Here is a 25881-nt window from a genome sequence, read left to right on the forward strand (position 1 = left end):
GAAATTAGGATAGTTGAACACCCTCTTTCTAGTTTTTTACATGACCATGGGATGAATATGCAAAACTGAAACCCAGGGAATCAATCCCACATTCAGTGTTTTACATCTGAGCTTTACTTCAATAACATGCTGAAATGCAGAGCAAGATTCCAACACCTTCCCATTTTCTAATCATCCCTGATTGGTTTGAAGCAACGGTTCACCTCTTTGACAAGTGTACTTATGATTATTTTAAAATCACTTTTTTGAAACCCAGCAGTTCTGCAAACCCAATTTACTTTGAACCTCATTCCCTCTTTGCTGGGGGAGGTGGAATTTAATATTTATGATCTCTACTCCTGGAAGGGAGTATTTGCAATTCTTCTGATACATGTTACTGGGTTAATCATTTTTTCTTTCTCCAAATGCAAGTATCTTTTGTTCCTACAAGGTAATGAAGGAGAGTTACTCATCTTCATAATTAATCTTGAATTTTAATTAAACCTATTAACTGAACATGTCAAATGTTTGTCACTTTCACAGCAGCATAACAATTACACTTAATAATAAATGTTACTTATTCACATATTGCCCTGGGTTACACTGCAGCCACACTACCTATAACAAGATACTTATGCTAGTTTATTCTATATTAGCATGACTTATTATGTTATAACAAATGTATTTTATTCACTCCTCTGTACCACCAGCAGCACAAGGATAAATTTTGGTGTAGAACATGCTGGTGTGTTCTGTGCAGTACACTATGAAATAAATGAGCTTGCAATGACATATGCATACTTTTCCTTATCTTCCTTAACTTTGCATAATAAACTCAGAATGCATCTCTTTTTCTGCAACAAGACTAGTCAAATGAACTACTCACATGAATAAACATAAGGATAAAAGAAAATGTTTGAAAGATTGGAGACCAAATTAGCAGCGTAGGGATATCCTTCCCGATGCTATTTGAATATCTAATAAAAGTACATGATATGAAGGACACTGGTGATGAGAAACAGACTCTGCTCCAAGATATATTCCTAGAAAAAACAGCCTTATGGCTTTCCATGTGAGGAATCTATAATGCCATACTTAATGCACCAGTTCTGCCTTCCCCTAAAAGCTAGTGCTTCCTGATCAACCCAGGATCTAAAAGTCAACCTGCATTATCATCATCTCACACAGAATCTCCAATAGTAAAGATTTCACAAACCCAATTCTGCACCAGTTACACCACACAGCCTTGCAGTTCTTAATGCCTCCAAATGACATGCAAAATATCACCACATACCACCACTTTGGAGGTAAAAAATCCATTATTCAGATACAACAATGTAGGGAGGAAATTGCCTGAGTCACGACTGACCCAAGACTGAAGAAAATGCCAGATGTCACTAGCCATGCCCTCACATCCAAATACTGGTGAACTTCTACAGCTTTGCCTTTCTAAAAAAACCCACCATATTATGTTAATGAATTTTCACTTAAATAAATGCTCTATTCCCTTACACCAGTATTTTCTTGGGAACACAATAAGAATACCAGTAGTGTTCATAACGCAAGATGTTATGAGGGATACAATACAGGTAACTGCATCAAAAGGAACAGAAGAGCACATTTTTCGATAATCCCAGCACATTCCTTTCAGTCAGGTTATAAATCCCTCAAGATTATAAACACTTTAAAGGGCATGAGAACAGATTTAGATAAGATATAAGGAGTAAATTCTTTACCATGAGGGTGGTGAGGTGCTGGCACAAGCACACAAAGAAGCTGTGGCTGCCCCATCCCTGGAAGTGTTAGGGCCAGCTTAGATGGGGCTTGAAGCAACCTGCTCTAGTGAAAGTTGTCCCTGCCTGTGACAGGGGTTGGAACTGGATGAGCTTTGAGGTCCCTTCCAACCCAACCCATTCTGTGATTCTGTGATTCCATGATGGTGATAAACAGGCATTAGCTGGCTCTCTTTGATGACCTGGCTTCCAGGGTCCTGAGCAGTAAGAAAAAATACTTTGCCACACAAGTCATCTAATGTAACTATGTGAAAAGAAGAGCTATGAGCAAGCTTTGAGGAGTGGCATAAAGGTCATTTCTAGGTGATTGGATGAAATTAGGTATATACTTTTTGTTCTTATATCTGATAAGGTAACTCCAGCTAACTGAAATAGCAGCTCTGTCTCTACACTACTATGTAGGCGTCTCAATGTCACTTTAATTTTCATTACCATTACTGCGTAGGGAAGGAGAACAAAAACATATTAACATTGTGATTTGTGTTTTCACTTGTGTTTTGATGAGTTTTTGTAGAATGTAAACATGGAAGCTCCTTAATCAATAGGAGAGAAAAGTGGAGTATTCCCTCCAGGTCTGAGATAAATAAAAAATAAAAGTGCTTACACAGTGGGCTTTGGACGTGTTAGTATAAAGCACTCTGTTTTACTCTGTGAAAAAGTGACATGAACAGCAAACAGGTTTCTTTACTTAGGAATCCAGGTAAAGAAAAATTACATGAACCAGCTCTCTTACGTCTTTTATATTTTTGTCAGTCAGCATCCTCCTAGCCTTATGAAATGCTAGAATCCAGAAACACCAACCAACCTCAGACACCCTACCATAATTCACAGTCTTAATGCATGTATTCTTATTCCGTTATACAGGTATTGATTTAATCTGTATTCTAATCTTAATCTTAATACATGTCTTCTTATTCCACTATACAGGTATTGATTTCATCTGTATTCTAATAAATATTATGGAAGCGCTTTGACACTGATCCGCTTGCAAGTTAGTGATCAAAGAGAAGCAAGTATAACAACCAAATCTATAAAGAAGCATTTTTTATAACCAGGTAAGTGCCAGAGCAAAGCATGATGATGACAAAGTCATGGAGATGAGGACAATCATACAACAGTATATAGGAACAGTTCATATAGGAAGAAAAGTAATACAAAATCCATCTAGGCCCCTTCCTCTACTGATTACCAAATCACTAAAGCTGAGTGGCCATATGGAAGCTCTTAAATTTGCATGCTTCAGAATTTCTGTGATTTGCAAAATTACAATCATATGCATAACTAGCCCCTGGAAAGTTCCTGAAATAGAAGAATTTGGGGAAAAAATGCAAAAAACGTGCATTATATCTAAATGAGACAAAAGAAGAACAGAAGGACTGGTGTTTAACACTAAAACCAAATTAACATGTCTGTGGATAGAAATCGCAATCTTAGGGCAAAAGGGGAATTAACCCTAGGCTGGCATAAGCGAGATTTTCTCTACATTTTCCAATGCACTGTGAACTCTCTGATTCAGGCTCCAAGTAGTGGAAATGACAGAGCACAGACCTGCACTAGTTCTGGCAAGACACAGTGAAGGAACCCCAATGGGAGACACTGCTGGAGACCAAGGGAGGTGTGAAGGAGATGAGGAAACGACATCTGCCAGATGCTATGGGTATACTTTCTCACTTACTCCAAGTGATAGTTACACATCCTCAGTTGACTGCAGACACACATTACACATCTATTTGCATGGGACACAAAATATACAACTCAAACTTACATCCTTACACAAATACTTTGCCTCTCTTTTTCTTCTACTTTGCTTCTTTTTTTCCAACATTTCCCAAAATTTCCTTTGAAGGTTGGGTGAGCTTGTCAGGAGACTCCTCAAATCTCTTTTGCTCAGTTATTTATTCCAGCTGATTGTGGTCTCCTATGACCACATCAGCACATGCATTATTTCACAGAATCATAGGATCACATAATGGTTTGGGTTGGAAGGGACCTTATGGATCATGCAATTCCAACTCCTTGCAAATACAACCTTAGAGCACAACTTCATGCTGAACAAAATCAAGCACCCTCAAAAAAAGGCTAAAAACCAGTTTACACTTTTGTTACAGCTATCACAACACCAACATGACTACATATAGTGTTAATTGTTGTAATTTCTTGCAGTTTATAGTTGTAATTGGGCATTTAGTAACACAGAACAAGGACTATTTTCATCATTTGTCTTCAATAATTATGTAAGAAATAAAAAAGAACAGTGACCACAGGAAAAAATACAGTACAAATAGCATTTAATCTCAAAGCAACTGCAGATCAGTGAATGTAAAACCTTTTGCCTCAATGACTTTTATATAAGTAGAGGACAACAGTTTAAACTTAGAAATAGTTCAGAGCAACTTCCCAGGACTTGTTCTATGTGTCCAAATCTAGACTGACTGGAAATTTGTCGTGACATTTTGTGGCTACAGAATTGATTAAGGAAATTCAGACCATTTTGACCACATGTTTGGAGAGAAAGCAGATAAAAGATAAAATCTACACATACATTGAAAGAGGAAGGAATGATTTTCTGATCACTGTACACAAAAAGCTATTAACTGAAATACACACAATTTCGTTAAATTGATTCATATTTTCCCTAGAAAAATAACGTATACGAACTAGAAAGCTTAGATGACTGGAGCCAATCACACAAGGTATAAATTAAGAGCTACTTCAAGTAATTAAGTCTACTTCAAGGGGCAGACATTTCCCCACATGCCCAGGCAAGCCAGAGTGTGGAGAAACACGTTTGTTTCTGATACACTGATCCAAAGGACATAGAGATAATGCTACACATCATCCATCCTTATAAAAATACTTTCCTGTATCACTTCACTTCTTTTTCTCCACCTCTTCGATATTCATTTGGGATAACACAAACACTTTTAGGCTAAAAGAAGTTTGTTTCATTTTCCTCCTACTGAAGATATTGAGTAAGAATGCTGGAACGATGATTCACTTCAAGAGAAGCAGATGGATGTTTTTGGTCTGATTATCTGATGTTGCACCACATACCAATGCTGATTAACTATTACTGCTTAGCATATGAAAAGACAAAGTCCAGAAGCACAGTTCATTCATTACTTTGCTGGTTCACATGTACTCAAATAAATATCTTAAGAATGCTGCATCCTAGTGGTGATGGATATCAAAGAGTAATCATCAGTTTACAGGCCTAATTATGCTTACATTCTGTAAATGAGATGAGGGGTAGAATTAAGGAAACATTTTCCTTTCATGTACAAAGACATAGAGAAGGAATACAACATCCAACTGAAGATGCCCCAGACAGATCTACCATGGAGAAACAACAGGTAACATATACATACCAACACACACACACATACATATATCCATTTCTATTTATCAAGGATGGTAGTGATAGGACAAGGGGTAATGGGTTCAAACTTAAACACAGGAGATTTAGATTGGGTATAAGGAAGAAATACCCTTTGGTGGAACAGGCTGCCCAGAGAAGCTGTGGCTGCCCCATCACTGGCAGTGTTCAAGGCCAGGTTGGTCACACGGGCTTGGAGCAACCTGGTCTAGTGAAGGGTGTCCCTGCCTGTGGCAGGGGGCTGGAACTGGATGAGCTTTAAGGTCCCTTCCAACCCAAACCATTCTACGATTATATGACTCCATATGCACAAAAAATACCCTAAAATCTTTTTCACTTCTCCCTTTCTTTATCTGCCACAATGGAATTATTCTGTTCTCTCAGAACATCTAACTGGTATGATAATATGTCCCCAAAATCCACAGAATAACATATGTAGTTTATGTCGCTGATCATGTACAGTGCACATGTCAGTCTGAATTTATGCAGCATGCACATGCATTCCACTGGTTGATATGATACTGTATAAAGGTGGTGTGTGCACTGCACACTCATGGGCATCTCCTTCTGGCAAGAAAGGCAGAGATGAGAGAGATGTGTGTAGTTATTATAAAGCAATAATTCAAAAAAAGCCTTTAGGTGAGAATATTATCAGGTGAGCTATATTCCTCCAGAAGGTCTTAACCCTGAAGGATTAAAATGTGCAACATATGCATTTATTTGGGAGGCAGAAAGGAGAAGAAAAAGGAGTATAGGAATCAATATACATTTTGCCATAGCTGTAAACTGGTGTACTGCCTCATTTTCAATTCAACCCATTCCACCCAGAGAAGCCTATGTTTATTCTGAGCTTCCGCTGGCACAGGGGACAGAAACAGCCATATAGAGTTATCATGATCTTTAAAAGAACACAAAGGAAAAGCCACATTGAGGAAATGTTACATCTGTAAACAGAGCATTGTGATTAGTCCTGCCTCCAAAGGTACCTTGTTCTGGAGATTTTTATGGCATTGGTCTCATTAGCCAACTAACATTATAAATCTGTGCCTTGTGGGTCAGAAGCCTAAAACGACACAGCTTCCACAGAGTTCCTAAAAAATACAGGATCAGCCCTGAGTGACCATCTGCGCCCCACTTCTTTTGTGGCACTTACATCAATGGCATTTTGAATACTTAATTTCTTGTATAGCAAGAGATGGGGAAGACGAGCATCTTCTGAAGATGACTCAGCATTGACTTTCCAGGGAAAAGTGTTCTGATATTCTAGCAATGACAGGTATATAAAGTGTAGGCACAGAGGCATTCACATCATATATAAGGAAATAAAGAGAACCATCTAGAACAAGATTAAAAGAATAGATAAGACAGACAGCAGAATCTATTTTTAAAGTTCCAATAATAACTACCTATGAGAAAACAAAATAATAGCACTTTGGGAGGTCTGTTCAGCTTGCTCCTGAGCCTTAGGGACACCAACAACATGGAACAAGGATTTAAAAGCCATTTTGGTCTTAGTTTCACATACTTGAAATTCTTGTTTTCTTGACACAATATAAACTGTCCATTGACAACATAATTGTTGTCATACACTGCCATACTTTCCTTACCATAAATTAGCATTTGCTTTATATTCTTTAATTGCTAACCCTGAGAAAGTTCCAGGACTACATCTGCCTTGTTCAGGCTGGGTTTGCAATGCACAGAGATACAGCAGTTTGATCAGGAGACCATATCAAAATAAGAGATGTAATCACTAAGCACACAGCAGTTGCTTCTTCACATGGAACATCATTACAGATGTTACCCCACTGAGAGTACAATTTGACACATATATTTTACTACTTGTAGAGCCTGCAGAGTCTAAAGAAGGGGCAAAATAAATGAGAAAAAAAAAAAAAAAAAGAAGATAACTTTCCACCCTAACTGCCAAATTCTGAACTTCTCTTTCTGTTCCTTGGAGACAAGCAGTAGTATTTCTGGTTGTGCAGAAGCCGCTCAGAAATGTGTGAAATATAAGACATGACTGGACAACATCCATGCAGCTCCATGCTGTATTTTAGTCTGCTGCTTTTCCCGCACAGAACAGAAGGGCTTTTGCAGACCTTAAGGGCAGGTGATCAATGCCAGGCAAAGTGCAAACCTCTCCCATCCCGTGACACAAGCTGAACAAATAATTAGCAGAACTGCTGCCCCAGCGCTGAGCGCCTCGTGAAGCTTTCTCCTTCTCTTCCAGATGGATTAAATTTTAAAGATAACTTGCTTTTCTTTTCCAGCAGGGAAAGAGTGGGGACAGACTTCCAAAAATAGGCTAGCCTGTCACAACTGCTAACTGTCACACAGTGCTGAGATTGGAGCTGATCTCTTGGGGAGGCGGCTGAGAACAGAGGGGAGTGAGGAAGTAAAGAGAAAAGAGTCATTTATCGTTCCATAGCCCAACCAGAAAGAAAAGGAATAGGCAACCTGCAATCAATCACAAATAATACATAAGCCCAAAATCAGTCATTCTGAGTAAAAATACATGAACATATCAGTTTACCAGCAGTTATTATCACAAGTGCTATATTCTACGGCATCAAGAATGAAGCTCAAATGTACTCCCTGTCCAAGGTCTCACCAGGACAAATACAAGATTACTGCCTATTTAAACAAATTGAGCCAGCAAATTAAAGCAAAATGCTCTCTTTAAATTCAATTTTCATGCACAGCCCTAAAAAGGCTCCTCTCTCTGTAGCCTCCGCAGTAAGAAGACACACTGAAGTCACAAGATGACTAGAAAATATGTTTAGCCTGTTGTGAGATGAGATACTCAGATTACATAAATTTAAAGCTTATTTAGAGAAAAAAATATTAACTAAACCCATTTAAACACAAGCAAAATTTGCCCAGCACTAAATATTTTAAGTTACAAGAGAAGGTAGGGAAAAAACCTACAACTGCATCAATATTAAATGGATGAGAGAGTAATCTCATTCAACAGTGATCTTAGCTCTGCACATTCATTTTACTAAGAGGTCTGAAGCGGAATATTTGAAAACAGAAATCTTATTAAGAAAGTCTTCATCATCCTCGCTGGCGTTTTTCCTTCCCACTGCATGAAGGAAATGTATTTTGTCTGTATAATCTCTGCCAATAATGGACTGATTCTTTTTTTCCATTGCCTGCCTTAGTCACATGTTGTTGTGGAACATTAAATATTCACTTTGTTAAGCTGCAGCACCAGGTGCTTTCTGATGCATCTGTGTAAGATGTTCATAACACAATCTCAGCATCAAGGCAAAGAAAAGGAGAAAAAACAGCATAAAAGTGGATATCATCACTAATTCATGAATTTAATTTCCCTTCTTAGGTTCAAAATGCAGCCCACTTGTCCACAGACAACAACAGGTTTTTGTTGTGTAGTCATGAATCATTGATTTAATAACACCGAGATACTGACCAGCAAGGGTTATTTGATTTGTTTTTTGAAGGGTGACCGTATCTAGAAACCCCACTAAGGACACAGATGTAATTTTAGGTGCTGGGTACAAACAGTACCAGTGTGAGCTCTGCCTCACAGCCATCGCCTCCCCTTTCGTCAGTGTGCTTACTTCTTTATTTATACTTCTGCATAGCACTATGATGAAATATAACAAACATGGTAGCTAAATTTTATTATTATAGTATTTCTTGAAGCCAATATAAAGCGTTGCTTTGCTCAAGACCTGAATGTGCAGTACAAACACTATTTATTATCACTTTCCATGGGTAAATACTCCAGCGCTGCTTCAGCATTGCACAGCAAGTGGAGGCAGCTCCCCCATCCAGATTCCAGGAAGGGCCAAGAGAGCAACAGCTTCAGTTGCTTTTTCTCAAGAATGGAGTCAAAGCACATTCTTCTGCTAAAAGTCTATGATAAGCCATTAAAATGAGGGTGGTTTTACAGGGAACAGTGATGAATAAGGACTGTGTCAGTGTACACCAGCATTATCATTATCATAGGGACTGTAGTGGTAGGACATTATTCATTAGAGACTGTAGTGGTAGGACAAGAGGTAACGGGTTCAAACTTAAACAGGGGAAGTTCAGGTTAGATATAAAGAAGAAGTTCTTTACTGTGAGGCTGGTGAGGCACTGGAATGGGTTCCCAAGGAAGCTGTGAATGCTCCACCCCTGGCAGTATTCAAGGCTGGGTTGGACATTCTATGATTCTATAGGTAACTGAGGGCTCTAACACAGCTTTTTCCTCCCTTCCAACCTTAAATTATTGAAATTATAGAATGGTTTGGGTTGGAAGGGACCTTAAAGCTCATCCAGCTCCAACCCCTCCCACAGGCAGGGACACCTTCCACTAGAGCAGGTTGCTCCAAGCCCCTGTGTCCAACCTGGCCTTGAACACTGCCATGGATGGGGCAGCCACAGCTTCTCTGGGCACCCTGTGCCAGCGCCTCAGCACCCTCACAGGGAAGAATTTCTTCCTAATATCTAATATAAACCTACTGTCTATCAGTTTAAAGTCATTCCACCTTGTCCTGTCCCTACAGGCCCTTGTAAAAAGTCCCTCTCCAAGGGACTTTTAAAGCAGAATCACCAATGGCAATTTTTTGTTAATGACAGGTATAAAATAAACTTAATTCCATTAAACCACTCCTGAACTGAGAGTCTGAAAACCAGCACATGAGAAATACAGCACCTCTTTTAAACAAGCTCTTGCCTGAAGCCCTTTACACTCACATAGTTAAGTGTTTATGAGAGCTTTGATGAGAGCTATTGTAGGGCTCATCCATATCATAACAGATACAGAGATTACTGTCACTGAGAGTTCACTAATAACACAGAGGGCAACTTGCTATAAGCTAAAAGACCGCGGAAAAAGAAGTCACACAGATCACAAAACAGCTGAGTTATGAACAATATAAAAGTTTCCTCTGCAAATAGCAAAAGAAATTCATCTCTGAAGGGAAAATGACTGGAGTCCTAAGGCAATTATTTTGTTATCTAAAAGTGGCTTTGAAAGTCAGACATTTTCCCTCAAAGCCCAGGCAAAAGCAGTGTCTAGATGGCTGTGTGTAGGTATGTTGTAACAATATTGAGATACTAACTCTTCTCTAATACAAGTAGCTTGGGGAGAATCAATACATTCTGTGGACATCACTAGCTCTCTGATGGTCTCCTAATGAAAAATTAAACCTAACTTTAAATAATGCTGGTTTAATGTTAAGAATACCCATTAAATATGGGTGTGGTTATAAAAAGCCGGGGGGGGAGCCAAACATCATTTGTAAAAGACCATATCTTTAAAGCAACTGATTCAGCACAAAATGGGCATTTGGAAACAATTACTGCAATTTCTTCCCTGACTTGAATCAACTTAAAGGTACTTTTTTCAGGCAGATGGCAAAGAAAAAACACGGAATGTGCAACACAGCCACTTCTTAACTTCTGAAACATCTTGGCAGCCTCAAAAACTGGCATAACCTGTAACTTCAGCTCAAAGACTCATCCTCACAGAGAATGTCCATTTTATATAGTCACCCTAATGAAAGAAACAGAGCCAACAAACTTACTTCTTGGCACTGGCGAGGAATAAGCTCTCAATTCCACATTTCTGGGTGGAAGGGCAGGATGGGAAAGATGAGTCTAGGATACAGAAGGTGGGAACACATAAAAAATCCTCTTCTAGTTATTTTCTCAGGTCAAATCTAAAGGTTTGCCAATTTGCTTTGGTACCAACATGCACTTACCAAAGCAAAATATCAATTCAGTACCCTCACTGGAACATACTACTGGTTAATACTATTTGCCAGCTATCTGTTCCTGTTACTGAGATATCAATGCATGCATCACAAAGGCTTTTGAGTGTGTCACAAAGAGTTTTGGCTACTGAAAAATCAGTGCTGTGCAATTTACAAAACCAGGAGGTTATTTCAAGACAAAACTGCCATGAAACACTGTCACTTAAATAATGAATGGCTATGATTTCTTGCTTCATTTCTTTCTCCTAAAATAATTCTTCTTGCTTTCTGTCAGTTGGCAACAAATACATCTTAACATTTGCATTTCAAGCAAGAGAAATCCAGACAGTCGCTGCAAAAGGACTGGTGAATGTACTGTAAACTCTACAAACCTACCAAAGCCATCCACACATAGACATACATTAGCCGTTTGTCAGAAGTTGAGGAGGAACCCCGATTTGCTTAGAGGATTTGGAAATTGCTCTTCTCTTCCATTTCAAAACACTGTTCACAGAATCATAGAATGGTTTGGGTTGGAAAGGACCTTAAGATCATCCAGTTCCAACCCTTGACATGGGCAGGGACATCACAGATCACATTGGAGCACCTGATTCTGCTCAATCCCCATAACCCACAGCAAGAAACAGAAATTGGCCTTTAACAATTCATGACAAAAATGGCCCAAATAAGGCCCAATTTTCTTGTTCGTTTGAGTTCTTTTCAGGTGTGGTGGTGGTGGGTTTATCACCAGCAGTCACTGTGGAAATCACAGTCAGGTATTCAAGCCAAAAATTCTCACCCAGGCATCATCAAGTTAAGTCTAACTCCCATTATTATTCAGTTTTAATATGAAAGCTAAAAACTGGCCCAACTGCTGCTAGAGTTTATGTTTGCAAGCACTTAATACCTAGCTGCGACTTAAGCAAAACGGAGGCATGGCAAGAAATCCTATTTCAATTGCTTATACCATTATAGGGAGTGGTAAATTCTCAGCAATAGATATGAGCCCTGTTAGTATGAATACCAAACTAGTGCCTATGTTTGGGCAAAAGGAAAAAAAAATATAATTAAAAAAAGACATGTTTCGTACAAACATTCAGTACGAGATGCCTATGAGCCAACTGGTCAAGCATTTTGTCTGATCTGAGACTGCTGCCTTGTGGACTGAAAGCAAGTAATTTAGAAAAGGTATCACTTGGTTTCTCTGTGTACTGTGGGCATTTGTCAGAGCAGTTCCAGGTTGAAAGGCTGCAGCTGTGACATGCTCTGCTTCTTTCCCAAATGGAAGGGAGCACAAAGCAAGTCTCTTCAATGACAGAATCTACCCTAAAGGCAGCTTCACCAACCCCAGTGTCTTACCAAGCTAACAAAAAAACACAATGGACAGCACTGCTCAGGAATACTCTTGGAGTTTTACAATCTAAGACAATAGATGATGTTAAATGTAGCTGCTCCACTGATTTGCTGCCACATCAGAGATCACCATATATAACTTACAGTGTGTGCTGGCATTTAAATAATGGTGTGTGATAAATAATAAATGTAAGGCACAGGATAAGAAATCAGACTGGGAAAGCGGACACATGAATTATACAAATACACGCACATGTATACATGTATAACTCTCAGTTTAGATATGGTTGTGTTTGGGTGGGATGCTTTTAATACTGTATCATTTTACCTTTCTTTCTAAGACAAAATCCTTGTGAGAAGAGAGGAAATATTCAAAGGGTTTAATTACTTTTTTCTCGTTTTCTCTGAGCATTCAGCAATCCCTCAGTGAATTATTTTCACTGTATCCAAATGGGCAAAATAAATTCACTACAGACTAACTCCTAAGATCCTCCCACCCACAAATAAATCCTCTCTGATGCCCATTTCCAAGCACAAAAGAATATTAAAACAGCAAAACCACAGACTTTAAAGTTATGATAAAATTAACAGAGAAGTAACCTTCAAAACTACTTTAACACATAGGGAATATTAGAACCATAGAATGCCACAAGATACAGAGACACTGAAAAATACCTCATTAAGAACTTCTAGGGAAAACAAAATCAAGGAAATACAGATGTAAGAAAACAAAGATTTATATATCTATACTTATATATATATTTTAGCTGGCACAATACCTTTTATTGTGTTTCAATATATCTATAAAGATCAATGAATTTATACAGCAAAGGGTGGATGAGAGGACCTCCGGAGATCCTCCTCTTTCTAACTGATATTATTCCATGGAAAGCAAGCAAGCACATTACAGAATGAAGTGAGGGTGGTAAATCCCTGTGGTGAAAACATCTTCCTAGGTCCATGAATAACTTACAGCAGTTGACGCAGTGGTCAGCACAGGAAAAAAATCTGCCATACTCAAAGATTCTATGACTTCAGAAGCTTTAATCATTTACACATTAAGTTAAATTTTCTGCATTAAGGCAACCTTTCAGAATTACAAAAAAAAACACTTTAGAGTATCATATCAAATGGATTATTTTAATGGTCTTTCAAACATGGTGCCAGGCAGAGACTCAACATACATGGCTTTGAGGGAAGAAAGTAAGTTAGAGGCAGCTATTTACCTCTCTCTTATATTCCACTTTATTCTAGAATATGGCATTAAATCTAAGGAATTATAAATGCAAAACTAATGCCTATTTTTGGGTCTGTAATAGACAAGTCAGAAAAAGGTGATGATACTAAACCAAACACCTTCTGCAGCCTCGTACAACTGTTCTTTGCATTCATGTCTGTGACAATCCGTTAATTCAGAATGGCTTTGGGTACATTTTTTCTCAAAACCTAAAATAAATACCAAGCTGGTAAGATTCAAAACAATTCTGCCTGAGCTGTGATCCTACATCAAGGCACAAAAATAACATCACCAAACAATAGTTATTAAAGAAAATAGGCAGAAAGCAGTCCTGTCATTAAAACTTGGGAGGACCAAAGCTATCACCACAGATAGCTTCAGTGCCCAGGAGATGATAAAAGTGTACGTAAGAGCTCATACAACTCTGAGTGCATCTAACACCTCAAATTTCCCCAAATCAAACAGTACACAAACCAAACCTAGGTAATAAACCCTGCCTTAAGGTACAAAATGTGGTGTATCTTTGGGTATGTTCATATTTATACACGCACTTACCATAAACTCTAGGCTAAAAATCCTACTCGGCAGTGAGATTTCACTGCTCATGTTGCTGTGCTAAAATACTCACCTCTGCTATATTATAATATTTACAAGTATACTATTAAGGTAGACTACTTGGTAAAGCAAACCTGATACATTCAGTGAAGAGTTTATAAAGATCTTTAACCAAGTGATAGAAATTTATTCCTTGGTTTATTCTCTTGCATACACTGTATACCTGAGTATATGGATGCCTTCAAATTCAGCAACAGAAAGACCCAAATCCTGTAGTACACTCCCTTGAAAAGCCATAGCATCTTTTTCTTTTCAGGTTCATAAAAACTCTGGTCCCACTGGCTTCAGAAGGGCAACTCAGGCACAAACATTAAACATGCCCTTTAGTACTTTGTGAGAATAGAGGCAGTGATCAGGACATTGAAGCATCCTAGCTCTTCCAGAGGCATTTAATTTTTCTCTGTTTTGTTACCTTGAGAGTCAATCAGTGAATGCAGTGATTTCCTCTCAGGATCTGGACTTATTTTTAAAACGTGTTTAATGGGACATAATGTAGTACCAGCTCTTACACTTGACACAAAATAAAACTTCAACTAAACATGTTCTACTTTAAAAAACACATAAGGGTAACTAGAGCAAAAACAAAGCAGTTCTGTTCTACAATGTCATCTCAGGTCTGCTCTGAGAAAACATTAGCAAACCAAGATATATTTAGTAAAAATTAAGGTGCCACTATATGTCTGATTTATTCAGAACCTCATAGGAACTGAAAAAGAAAGACTTTTACGTTCATCCCTGCTTTTGTGCTTCCTGAAATGTTAGCAACCATGGCTACCAGACGTCAGTAGGCTCTCATTTTCATCACCAAGACATACGGAAATGTAATATACTCCCATTAAACTTGCTCTTAGTAATTCTTCCTTCCCCCCAAGGAAGCTTCACATACTTTGGTATCAGCTGTAACAACAGAAAGGTGCTGCTACATATCCTACCCATCTTACCTAAGAACTAGTGAAATCACCACTTCTTAACACACAGGGTAGAGTAAAATTAGGAGTTTCAGTGGTAAAAATTGGGCAGCATCAGTATTACTTTAAGTCACTTAAGTAAGATTTGGGCCAACACAATCCATGAAAAGAAAGATGAAGCCCCTTTTCCTCAGTGCCCAATTTGCTTGGAGACTAATAAACAAATGTAACCCCAGTGAGATTTAAAGGGTGGTTGTAAATGCTGGGAGGTGAACTCTGATCACCCCCAAACACATCCTGGTTTTCCCACATGAGGCCAGAGCAGTGTTTGTGGGATAACAGACTGTCTCTCTCATCTCCTCCCTTCTCCCAGAATAAGTGTCTGCAGCAGATTAATTATCAAGTTACAAACAAACATATTCAGCTTGGTGCATACATTCAATTACAGATAATGAGCTCTAGACAAAAGCTATTGAACTATAACTGATACTCTACGAGCCGGTACACAACAAGCAATGATTAAATGATACAGACTAGGGAGAAAACAAGACATTTTTATTCTTCCTTTGAAAAGCACGCAAAAAAAGAAGATTTTCTGGGGAAAATATGACAAGGAGGTAACTGTCAATACCTATTTCTTTCTTTAGTCTCAGCCATTTTTCATAATACTACAGAATCATAGAATCATAGAATAGTTAGGGTTAGAAAGGACTTTAAGATCATCAAGTTCCAATCCCCCTGCCATGGGCAGGTACACCTCACTCTAAACCATGTCACCCAAGGCCTCGTCCAACCTGGCCTTGAACACTGCCAGGAATGGAACATTCACAACTTCCTTGGGCAACCCATTTCAGCGTCTCACCACCCCCCATATCCAATTTAAACTTCCCCTGTTTAAGTTTTAACCCCTTACCCTTGTCCTATCACTACAGTCCCTAATGAAGAGTCCATCCCCAGCATCCCTATAGGCCCCCTTCAGACACTGGAAGGCTGCTCTGAGGTCTCCACGCAGCCTTCTCTTCTCCAGGCTGAACAGCCCCAACTTTCTCAGCTGATCTTCATACAGGAGGTGCTCCAGTCCCCTGATCATCCTCGTGGCCTCCTCTGGACTTGTTCCAACAGTTCCAGGTCCTTTTTATGTTGAGGACACCAGAACTGCACACAATACTCCACTGTGTGCAAGTTTAAGTAGTACTCTAATTCTTCACTCTCAGTGTTCAGTAACATGTTTGCAATTAAAAGCTTACAGTTTTTGCTGAAAGTTGAAGCTCATATACCATAAGGTTGTACCAAAATACACTACAAGCTTGCAAATAAAAGCTAAGTCAAAGTGAAGCCTAAAGGCACAGTTTGGTAACCGGTAATTTGAAAAGTGATAAACCAAATGACTCCCAAATATTAGAAAGTCAGGAAATTCAGAGTTACAGTTTACATTAAAGGAAATGAAAACATCACAAGTACAGACAAGGGAGAAATGAAGTCAGTGGAAAACTCTTGACGTCTGTCCAATGCATCGGGCACAGTCAGACGTTGCACAGATTAATCTCCAGCTTCAAGACAATTTACAAATTGCACATGTAGTGCTTTGAGCACATTATGGCTATGAAAACGTTTTGCTCTCTAAAGTTTGTGACATAAAGAAGTGGTTTTCACATTACCTTTTTTCCTTATAAGCTGAGCTTTCGTTTGCAATGGCGTAAGGATTCATGTGTTCTTTGTGCAAACCTTATCAGAAATAGTTTCTTTATCTCCTCAAAAACCACCATCGCAATGTTCTGTCCAACAGGTTTCCTGTAATCCTTCATCCTGGATTTAGTTTATTCAGATTCTAAATATAAAACAATCTGGAAATGTTAACAATTGCTTCTTTTTGGTATCTGCCCAGTGGTTGCTAGTTTATAATAATTTTTCATTTTGGTCACATCGGTTCAGACTGTGCTCTCCTGATAGCACAAAATTAAAATCTCAAGTGCTGCCTCCCACTTCCAGCACAGCAAAGCCAGGAGCTCAGACAAGCAGAATGATTACAGATCACAGAGGGCTTTTGCAAGAGGCATTTCACTTTGTTACCTATTGCTAGAGGAAAATTGATTTCTCTAACCACAGCCTGTGGCTAGCTTTCAAAAGACCACCGCAATGACCTACAAGCATCTCAGTCAGCCCGTGGTTGGCCAGGGGGGGAGCAGGCAGCACTGAACAATGGGCAGAATTCAGCCTTCAAAGTATACACCTTCCAAATCAACAGGATGCTGATGACTTGCTGGAGTTAAAAGTGTGAAGTTTTCCTCCCTTTTAGGGTAAGTGCAAAAATGCGCAATCCACCAACAGCCAAGGAAAGGTGAACTAATACAAACATAATTTGCTAGTAATCCTGGTGTACGCTACCCTGACAAAAAACAGCTGCTTTCTCATAAGCACAACCCAAATGTCAGATAGCCCCAGAATCTCTGAAAATACTGCTACTTGAAAATAACTGCTTCAACAACCAATCCTCAGTACACCCATATACAACTGTGCTGCATCTCCTCTTGGAGCCATCACACTCTGCTTTCGAGGTGGTCAAAGCCAGACTTGACTTTCGTCCCCATCGTGAGTGTTACAAGTGATTACTAAAGTTGTACCTGGGAATGGTCACAGCACCAAGCCTGTCAAGAGTTCAAGCATCTGGACGATGCTCTAAGCTATATGGTTTAGTTTTAGGTAGTCCTTCTAGGAGCAGAGAGTTGGGCTTGAAGATCCTTATGGGTCCCTTCCAACTTGAGATGCTCCATGACATGAGATATTCTGTGACTATTCTTGAGAGATTTTCTGACATGGTTTAGTGGTGGACTTGGCAGTCCTGGGGTAAAAGTTGGATTTGATGATCTTAAAGGTCTTTTCCAACCTAGTTGATTCTATGTTTCCATATAGCCCTTCTTCTGTTACAGAAGACTCTAAAACTCGCAACTGACTGCCACTATCCAAGTCTTACAATACAGATGAGCAAATATTTCTTGGAAGATGCAGTCTGGACGGTTACTTACAGTGAGAAAAACAGGGCTAGAGAGCAAAATCAGGTCAAGAGAAAGTAGTTTTGTGTGAAAAAAAAGTTGACTTTGCTTTATGCTAATGTACTAGCCATTGGCTACTTCATGGTGGGAAATAAAAAACCCTGGAGAGAACGTATTAAGAAGAAAATAAACCTCATATTTTAAATTATTTTTTGAAATGAGTGATAGACTACTCAAACTCCTTTTCCAATTTCATAGAATGGGTAGGGACACCTTCCACTAGAGCAGCTTGCTCCAAGCCCCATCCAACCTGGCCTTGAACACTGCCAGGGATGGGGCAGCCACAGCTTCTCTGGGCACCCTGTGCCAGTGCCTTACCACCCTCATAGTGAAGAATTTCTTCCTTACATCCCATCTAAATCTCCCCTCTGTCAGGTTAAAGCCATCCCCCTTGTCCTGAACCTACAGACCCTTGTCCAAAGCCCCTCGCCACATTTCCTGCAGCCCCTTTAGGCACTGGAGCTGCTCTAAGGTCTCCTCTTCAGGAGCCTTCTCTTCTCCAGGCTGACCCAGCCCAGCTCTCTCAGCCTGGCTCCAGAGCAGAGCTGCTCCAGCCCTTGTAGTATCCCTGTGGCCTCCTCTGGACTCACTCGAACAGCTCCATGTCCCTCTTGTGTTGCTGCTCCAGAACTGCAGTGGGGGTCTTATGAGATCAGAGTAGAGGGGGAAAATCCCCTCCCTCGACCTGCTGCTCACATTTCTTTTGATGTAGCCGGGGACAAAGGTGGTTTCTGGACTGTGAGTGCACACTGAAGCTGGGTCATGTATAACTTCTCATCACCCAACACCCTCGTCCTTCCCACAGCTGCTCCATCCAGTCTCTGTCCAGCCTCTTATTTGTGCTTGGGATTGCTGTGACCCAGGTGCAGGACCTTGCACTTGGCTTAGTTAAACTTCAAGAGGTTCTCATGGGTCTGCCTCTCAAGCCTTTCAAGGTCTCTCTGGATGGCCTTTGATATGACTATCTTTTGCAAGGATGAGCTTTGAATTTATTTTCTCTGTTCTTTTGTAACATAGAACCTGACTTGTTTCTTCAAATTATCATGTTCTCTCTCTGCTATATCAATTCCTTGCTAGTGCGCCAATCTTGGCAATAGAGACGTTTAATGTTTATTACTTTGTGCCTGGTAGATACTGTATGGCCTTCCAAGAGCTGAAATGCTCAAATTCAAATAACACAGCTGGCCTCATACAGGCTATCATTAAACTCAGCAATCAGTGGTTAGCAGTTGGAGAACAAATAATCCAACAACTCTTTAAAAGGACCAGAGTCTGGTATTTGGAAGGATGGAGATCAAGGTATAGGAACTTCCAGGGAGGCTTTAAAACTCTGCTAGACAAGTGACATCTCACCTGACCTACTGCTGGCAACAACCTCTCTCTGAACAGAAGAATGGTGCAGGTGACCACCATGGGTCTACCAAAATGTCTACAGCTCCATGGAAGCTTAAATTATACGAACATACAAACATAAACCCCACCTAATATCCACAGAAAATATGTCTTCAAACAAAAGGCTGCTCTAAACAAACAGGCAACATGGAAGGTCAGGAAGACAACACAGTTGATAAATCTGCAGAGGAGATAAACCAGACGGTCTACTTTGGCTTTGTTACCTATACCAAAAACAGTTTTTCTCCTACATTCATGCTTAAATCTTATCTGAAAGTTTGATTTAGACTCATCCCTGTGGTCAGCCACATTTAAACCTGTTTTACACATAGAGTTAACTGTGATGTCTCCATCTCCTTATCTGAAAATTATTTTCTACTTATGCCTCTCCTGTCGGGACACTCTAATGGAAAAAAAAAAAAAGAAAAAAGAAAAAAACAAATAAGCAAAAACCAACCACAAAGATGCTCCTCTTGTTAATGTGCAAGTACACAAAACAAAAATCACTATCTAATAGTGTCACTGCTCCATTATAACTGGCATGTTCTTTTAAGCAAACTATTATTACGACATGATTCTAAGGATATCTGTGCCTTTAACAACCTCTGTTCCCAACAAGGTTGCAGAGCTTTTTCTTTCCTCAATTCTTTCATGTAACCTAAATAAGACAGAAAAGCAATATATCTGCTCAATGAAATTACAGGGTAAATTCCATTAACTCCCCCAAAAGCAAGACACAGATGAGCACAGGAAAGCTCTGAAGTATTAATGCATTTCCTGGGGCAGGCAGTGATGGGCAGAGATTGCAAAGATACTTGTTAAAATTATTTTTCTTGAGCTAAAATCTACTTGTCACCAATGAATCAAATCACAGGAATGCTGAAATCTCTTCCCCTAGTCCCACTGTCTCAAATTCATTCTATTTATAAACTGCATTTATTTGTGCATTGCTTTTGATGTATGGAAGAGGAAGAAATGGAAATTAAAGAAGCCAGAGATGTTAGAAACTATGGCAAATCCAGGTGGCATTTATTTCGCTATGAAGAATATGTGATGACAAACAGAGAAAATGAGCATCAAAAAACCCTATCTCTCTCAAGAACAGTATTTCCAGCTCCTGGTAATTGTTATATTTTCAGAATGCAATTTCTGAAAGAATTTGGGATCATTATTGTAAAGAGTGGGAGAAAAATCACATGCAGTGTATTTTAGACTTAATTCCTAGCAATAAGAGTACCATTTAACTAAAAAACAACCTATTAAATTACATAATCTGCTACTGGAACAAGTCAATGTCTGATGCAAACACTATGAGGATGAAGCAAATTTATAAATGAGCTGTAAAACCTCTGGAGCTCTATGGAACCAAAAGCAAAACAGAAATAAAAAGCTGAGGGACAAAGCACCCAAAATGAAGTGAGGTGCAAGCAAATAAGGTTTGGTATAGGGTTTGCATGGAGTCACAGTCTGACTGACTGAGGTTTAGGAAGGGAAAGAATCTTTTTACTCTCAATTTAAGCAAAATAGTTCTGATGAGGAACCTATGTGAACATAAATGTGAGCCAAACAGTGCCACAACATGCCTCTAACATATATATATGTTAGATGCCGTGTAAGAGGAAGAAAAGCTGAAAAAATGGGGCAGGACAGCAGCAAAGCAGAGGATGTAAAGCTTGACTTTAGAGGTGAGAGCCACACAGACCTTTGAAAGTGAAGCCAAAGCTTTTGTTATCTGCTTGGGTGATAAACTAGAATCCATATGGTGTGTTTGATACAGTGAAATATATGAGTGAGGAAATTCATTGCAGTGATTTCAATTCATATCAGAAGAGTACAAATAGCGTCAAGTGGGGTCAATTAGTAGCATTTATGAGCAGCTGAAGGATTCTACCACAAATCTCTGCAACAATCTGAATTCTCTCATGTGTTTTGCATCCTGCATCCAGTGCCTGGGCAATACACTGAAATCAGCTCATTGCAGTGACCCAACATGGAATAAATATAACTGAGATACATTTCTGTATCTGGTATCTGAGAAGCGCCAAGATCCTTGGCACTTCACTGTAGCATAGTCACAGCCCCTCGGAATGAGGAATGAAAGCTCTGTAACAGCCCCTGGGTGAAGTAGCACAATGGCAACTTTAAACGAAAACAAAGGCCAGAAGCAAAACGCATATGTGAAACAAGCTGATGTTACTATCCTTGAACTGGATTTGGGGGACATCAGCACTGCTGCATGGAAGAAGTGTGCCCTGTACCACTCATGCTCATGAAGAGGGGAATTCAGTCTGCCCAACTACTGCATCCACAGCTTCTGTCAATAATAATAAATAATATCAAATTCTCAAATAAGGAAACTTAAATACATTTTCTGTCTTTTCTGTAAGAGCTACATGAATCAAAGAGGTAGAAGCAAATAAAACATAATAAAACCACACCTACAGCATATTAAAATAACTGATTTCAAGTGATTATTTGAGTGTCCACATTTAATTCTAAAAGAAGTCCAAACCCTTGAAAAAACAAGACACGGGGCCTGTTGTCTGATGTAGCACTAGAAGGCAACTATAGCTGGATCCACAAAGAGAAATTGATGTTACACTATTCCCTCTTATCATCTAATTTCAGTCTAGCTGAAGTCACACACCTGAACTGGGAAGTGTGAAGGACACCTGGGCAGATGAGTTGCTGCCGCATGACCTCTGCAGCTTCACAGGAGACATCAAGCTCAGCTGGTAGAAAACGTGGAGGTGACAGGCGCATCTTTACATGTTGCCCCTCACTGAGAGCAAAATCTTTCTGAACAGCAGGGAAGCACCTTTATTTCCCTGAAAGCCACCATCCTGATTTGTCTCTGAGTGAAATACAAGTGCCAGCCTTCCTAAAGAGACAGTCACTGTGTGAAGAACTGGTGCTATGCTGCTTCATCAAATCGCTTGAATACTCCCAAAATGTGGGAGTCTGCCTCCCTCTCTCACTTCCCCCAGCATGAAAACTCTGCATCAGGAACCCTCCAAGTCTCCTGTTGCATCTGGTTTGGAATCAATTACTCAAGAGAAAAGGAGAAGATAGTGAAGAAGGCTGTGATGCACTGTATTACCTTCCAGATGAGTTCCTCTGAGCCAGATAGGTTGAAGAATCCTACATTGTAGGTCGTGGTAACAATTTTGCTTGCAGACGCATATGGCTTGTCTTCCAAAAACCATGCAGCTAGCGTGGTTAACCACTTCCTATGACAAATCACTCCAAAACATTCAACAACTTTGTCCAATCTTCCCTTTATCATTTCTGCAATAATAAGAAATTCGCTGCATATTTCACAAGTAGTTCGGCCACAAAAATATCCACTTAAATAATCAGCAGTGAGATCTCTCCATTGGTGTGTATGCATTATTCATTACTACATAATTTCAACAGCTTGCTTAACATGCCAGGGGCTTCTCTAACTTCCCACAAAAAGGCTGACAGAGAACTTTTTTCCCATTTTTAAGCACACACAAATTAGGTTTAGTCCATATGCTAAAGCTTTCCTGCTTCCTCTTCCCCTAGCCCTTAAGCATATCAAATCACAGGAAAATCCATCAGATAAAAGTTCGACTAAGTGATTTCTCAATTTGTCACTGGAACACAGTTTTAGATCATTGCTAGAAATGGATAAATCTGATGTGCTTGAACTCGTCCCTTTCTATGTGAATAGAAGACAAAGCAACTACAATGCAATTTTGACCTGCTCTCTGGACAGGAATTAAAAATCTATCATATACCACAGTAAACCACCTCATTTTGTTTCAAGAGGCAGAAACAGAAAACAGACAAAATCCATGTACAAGTATTTAGAACGTGAGTACCACGACAGAGGAAGGGGAAGGAGAGAGAAACAGATGAGAAGTTTCAGGCTGTTATTTGGGGCAATCAACTAGGCACAGGCATCTTTTTCAAGGACATGTCTTTGGGTGAAAGTACATCAGTATTAGCCACACTAGATCCCACTCACCAGATGCCTTTTCTTTGCTGAACTTTGGAGCTCTCCAATGTAGCTTCAACAACAGTAATGAGAGCTGATGATCCCACAACAGCTGATTTCTACTTCCTGCCCATTACTGCAGCTGTTTCTTCTGAAGGGGAACCCGTCATATCAGCTACACTAAACCAATCAACCAGCTAACCAGAGTATCTTTCCTGAAACTCTGTAGTAACCCATTTCTGCTATTGCAAGTGAAACCAGGCTGGGAAAACAAGGCTCTTTCTGAGAATGAAAGGCAGCCATTTTTTTTCCTCCTTTTCTTATCTTCATAGAAACATAGACTCAACTGGGTTAGAAAAGACTTTTAAGATCAAGTCCAACCTTCAGGTCATCAAATCCAGCCTTTAATATATCTTTGTCTTCCACAGCTAGAAGCATGGGAGTGATTGTCTTCAGCTCAATGCCCTTGCAATGCCATGTTATTTTCCCTGGGATAATAGGTTTTCTCCTTAGCTACTAAGGGATAAAGGACTCTGGGTTGCCCAAGCAAAGAAATCTTTTCTTTCCCATCCCTTTTCACCACTGTTCAGTAGCTCAAAGGCCAAAAGAGTATTCCCAAATAACTTTGCACATGTTGACAATTTGTCATATCCCATTGTGGCTGAGCCGTACACAAAGCATGCGAAGAATGACACTGCACCTCCAGACTGCATTTAATGATCTATTACACCAGTCAATAAGCAAATCACAATCACATATTAAAATTATATCAAAACAACACATGGAATTGATTCAACAGCATCTGAACCGCTGATCATCAAGGTACCAGTTGTGTGCATCCCATGAGAAGCATGAAGCATCTTCTCAAAGGTGTAGGTCTGCATTCTACAGGCAGGTGGTTTTACAGGTGTTTTTCTTACCAATTTGTTTTACAGTTCAAAACAGCTGTTTGTTATTAGCCATCAATAATGCAGGATGCTTTGGAAATAACAGTTATTCTTTCCATTCTACCATAAAAAGTGACAAGAACAATTCTTTACAATTTTATGCTAAACTGAGTTATGGAAAAATTCTACTAACCTAAAGCATATTGCACTGCGGCTAACTAAATCACTGACTCCAGCAAAGAAGTCCTTCAATGACAGCTCAAAGTCATATGGCCAAACAGGCAAGGAAAATTAAAGACCTCTAAAAACCAAAGCCTGGATTTATGGTCCTTCAATTAACAGCTGACCACATTCTTAAACGGATGCGAAGAAAAGATTCTAATTTGCCATTAAAAGTAGTTCTATTTTTAAGATTTCTTGCTGATTATATTGATGTCCTCCAGTATTAGGCATTCAGGTTGGAATACCTTTTTATCACAAATGACAGTACAGGTCAGACCCCAAAGAAACATGTTGTGAAGATCACATCAGTAGCAAAAATAACTGGGTCTGTAACACACCTTGAGAATTGAAAAAAAATGTATGATTTTTATGGTGAAATTCAATCTTTTTAAGCCTGACTTTTGATGTCGCACAGCACTGCCCCGTATGTCCAACCAAATGCCATTTTTAAACCCTGAGGATATATTTAGCACAACATACATCATCCTACTGTCGTCATTTCAGTGAACAAAGCAAAAACACAGGATCATGTTAAATGATGCATCCTCAGCTTGTGTCAAAAGCATAGCAGGGAAAGGATTGCAATACCAATAAAGTTTAAATGTAGTCAAATAAGCTAAAGAAATAAGCAAAAGAGATCAATGAATTTGAATTCTGAAATCAAGAATAAAGAATAGAAACATAAAATATGCTGACATACGAACTATATCTGTTCCTGACTAATCTCTGCTCCCCTGCCATTCACATAAGGCACCATCTGATCTTTCAAGTTTCTGCATGCATGATGAGCACTTGGCTACAGCCTGGGCTGGTGCAGCCAAATCTTTGCAATTCCACCTGGGCAGGACAGAATGCAAGTTATCAGTTCCAACTGGCACAATTTCCTATGCCCAGAGTGACCCTGCATGACAACTATATGCCTCATGACACCAGCCAAGAAATTAATGTACATCACCAGCCCAGTACAGTTTATTGCCATCTCAGTAGAAGCTTGAATTCAGTTACCGAAATTCAAAACAACTCAATAGGGTTTGGGAGTTTGTTTTTTTAAAGGCAACATTTAGCAAAGAATAAAATTTAACTGTTTTGGCTAAAACTGCAGGTATCTGCTGTTATTCTGTACTCAATATCCATCACAACCAACAACTTGTTCATCTCACCTTCCCACTAATGAACTATATTTCTGAGGCTGTGCTCTTTGATGAATGGTCAATCATCTCATACAGGTTTGTAAAGGATGAAGTCCCTTTTTGCCAGTGATCTTGAGTATGCAACCCTTCTTCCAGCACAAAGGAGCACCAGAAAGCAAAGCCAACTAACTCATTCTGCCCTAGAAGGATAGTATCAAATAGAACAGCTCTTGGCATGTACCCACATTATCATTGAAACTAGAC

General features: G+C 39.4%; 1 protein-coding gene across 4 annotated transcripts in view; it reads right to left on the reverse strand.

Annotated features, from left to right (window-relative positions):
- Positions 1-25881, reverse strand: part of TRAPPC9 (trafficking protein particle complex subunit 9) — a 498862-nt gene that overhangs the window by 152888 nt on the left and 320093 nt on the right. The window contains exon 21 of one of the 4 annotated variants that reach the window (XM_061374155.1): positions 21699-22702. The exons of the other annotated variants lie outside the window; for them this stretch is intronic. Coding sequence (XP_061230139.1) covers positions 22461-22702 — 242 coding nt within the window. The 3' untranslated portion in view covers positions 21699-22460. Of the gene's footprint in view, positions 1-21698; positions 22703-25881 lie in introns of those variants that run through there. 4 annotated transcript variants of the gene reach the window in all.

This window comes from Neopsephotus bourkii, unplaced genomic scaffold, assembly GCF_033783945.1.
Source record: "Neopsephotus bourkii isolate Nb327-2 ecotype Australia unplaced genomic scaffold, CSIRO-AGI_Nbou_v1 NB_1637, whole genome shotgun sequence".
NCBI lineage: Eukaryota > Metazoa > Chordata > Aves > Psittaciformes > Psittacidae > Neopsephotus > Neopsephotus bourkii.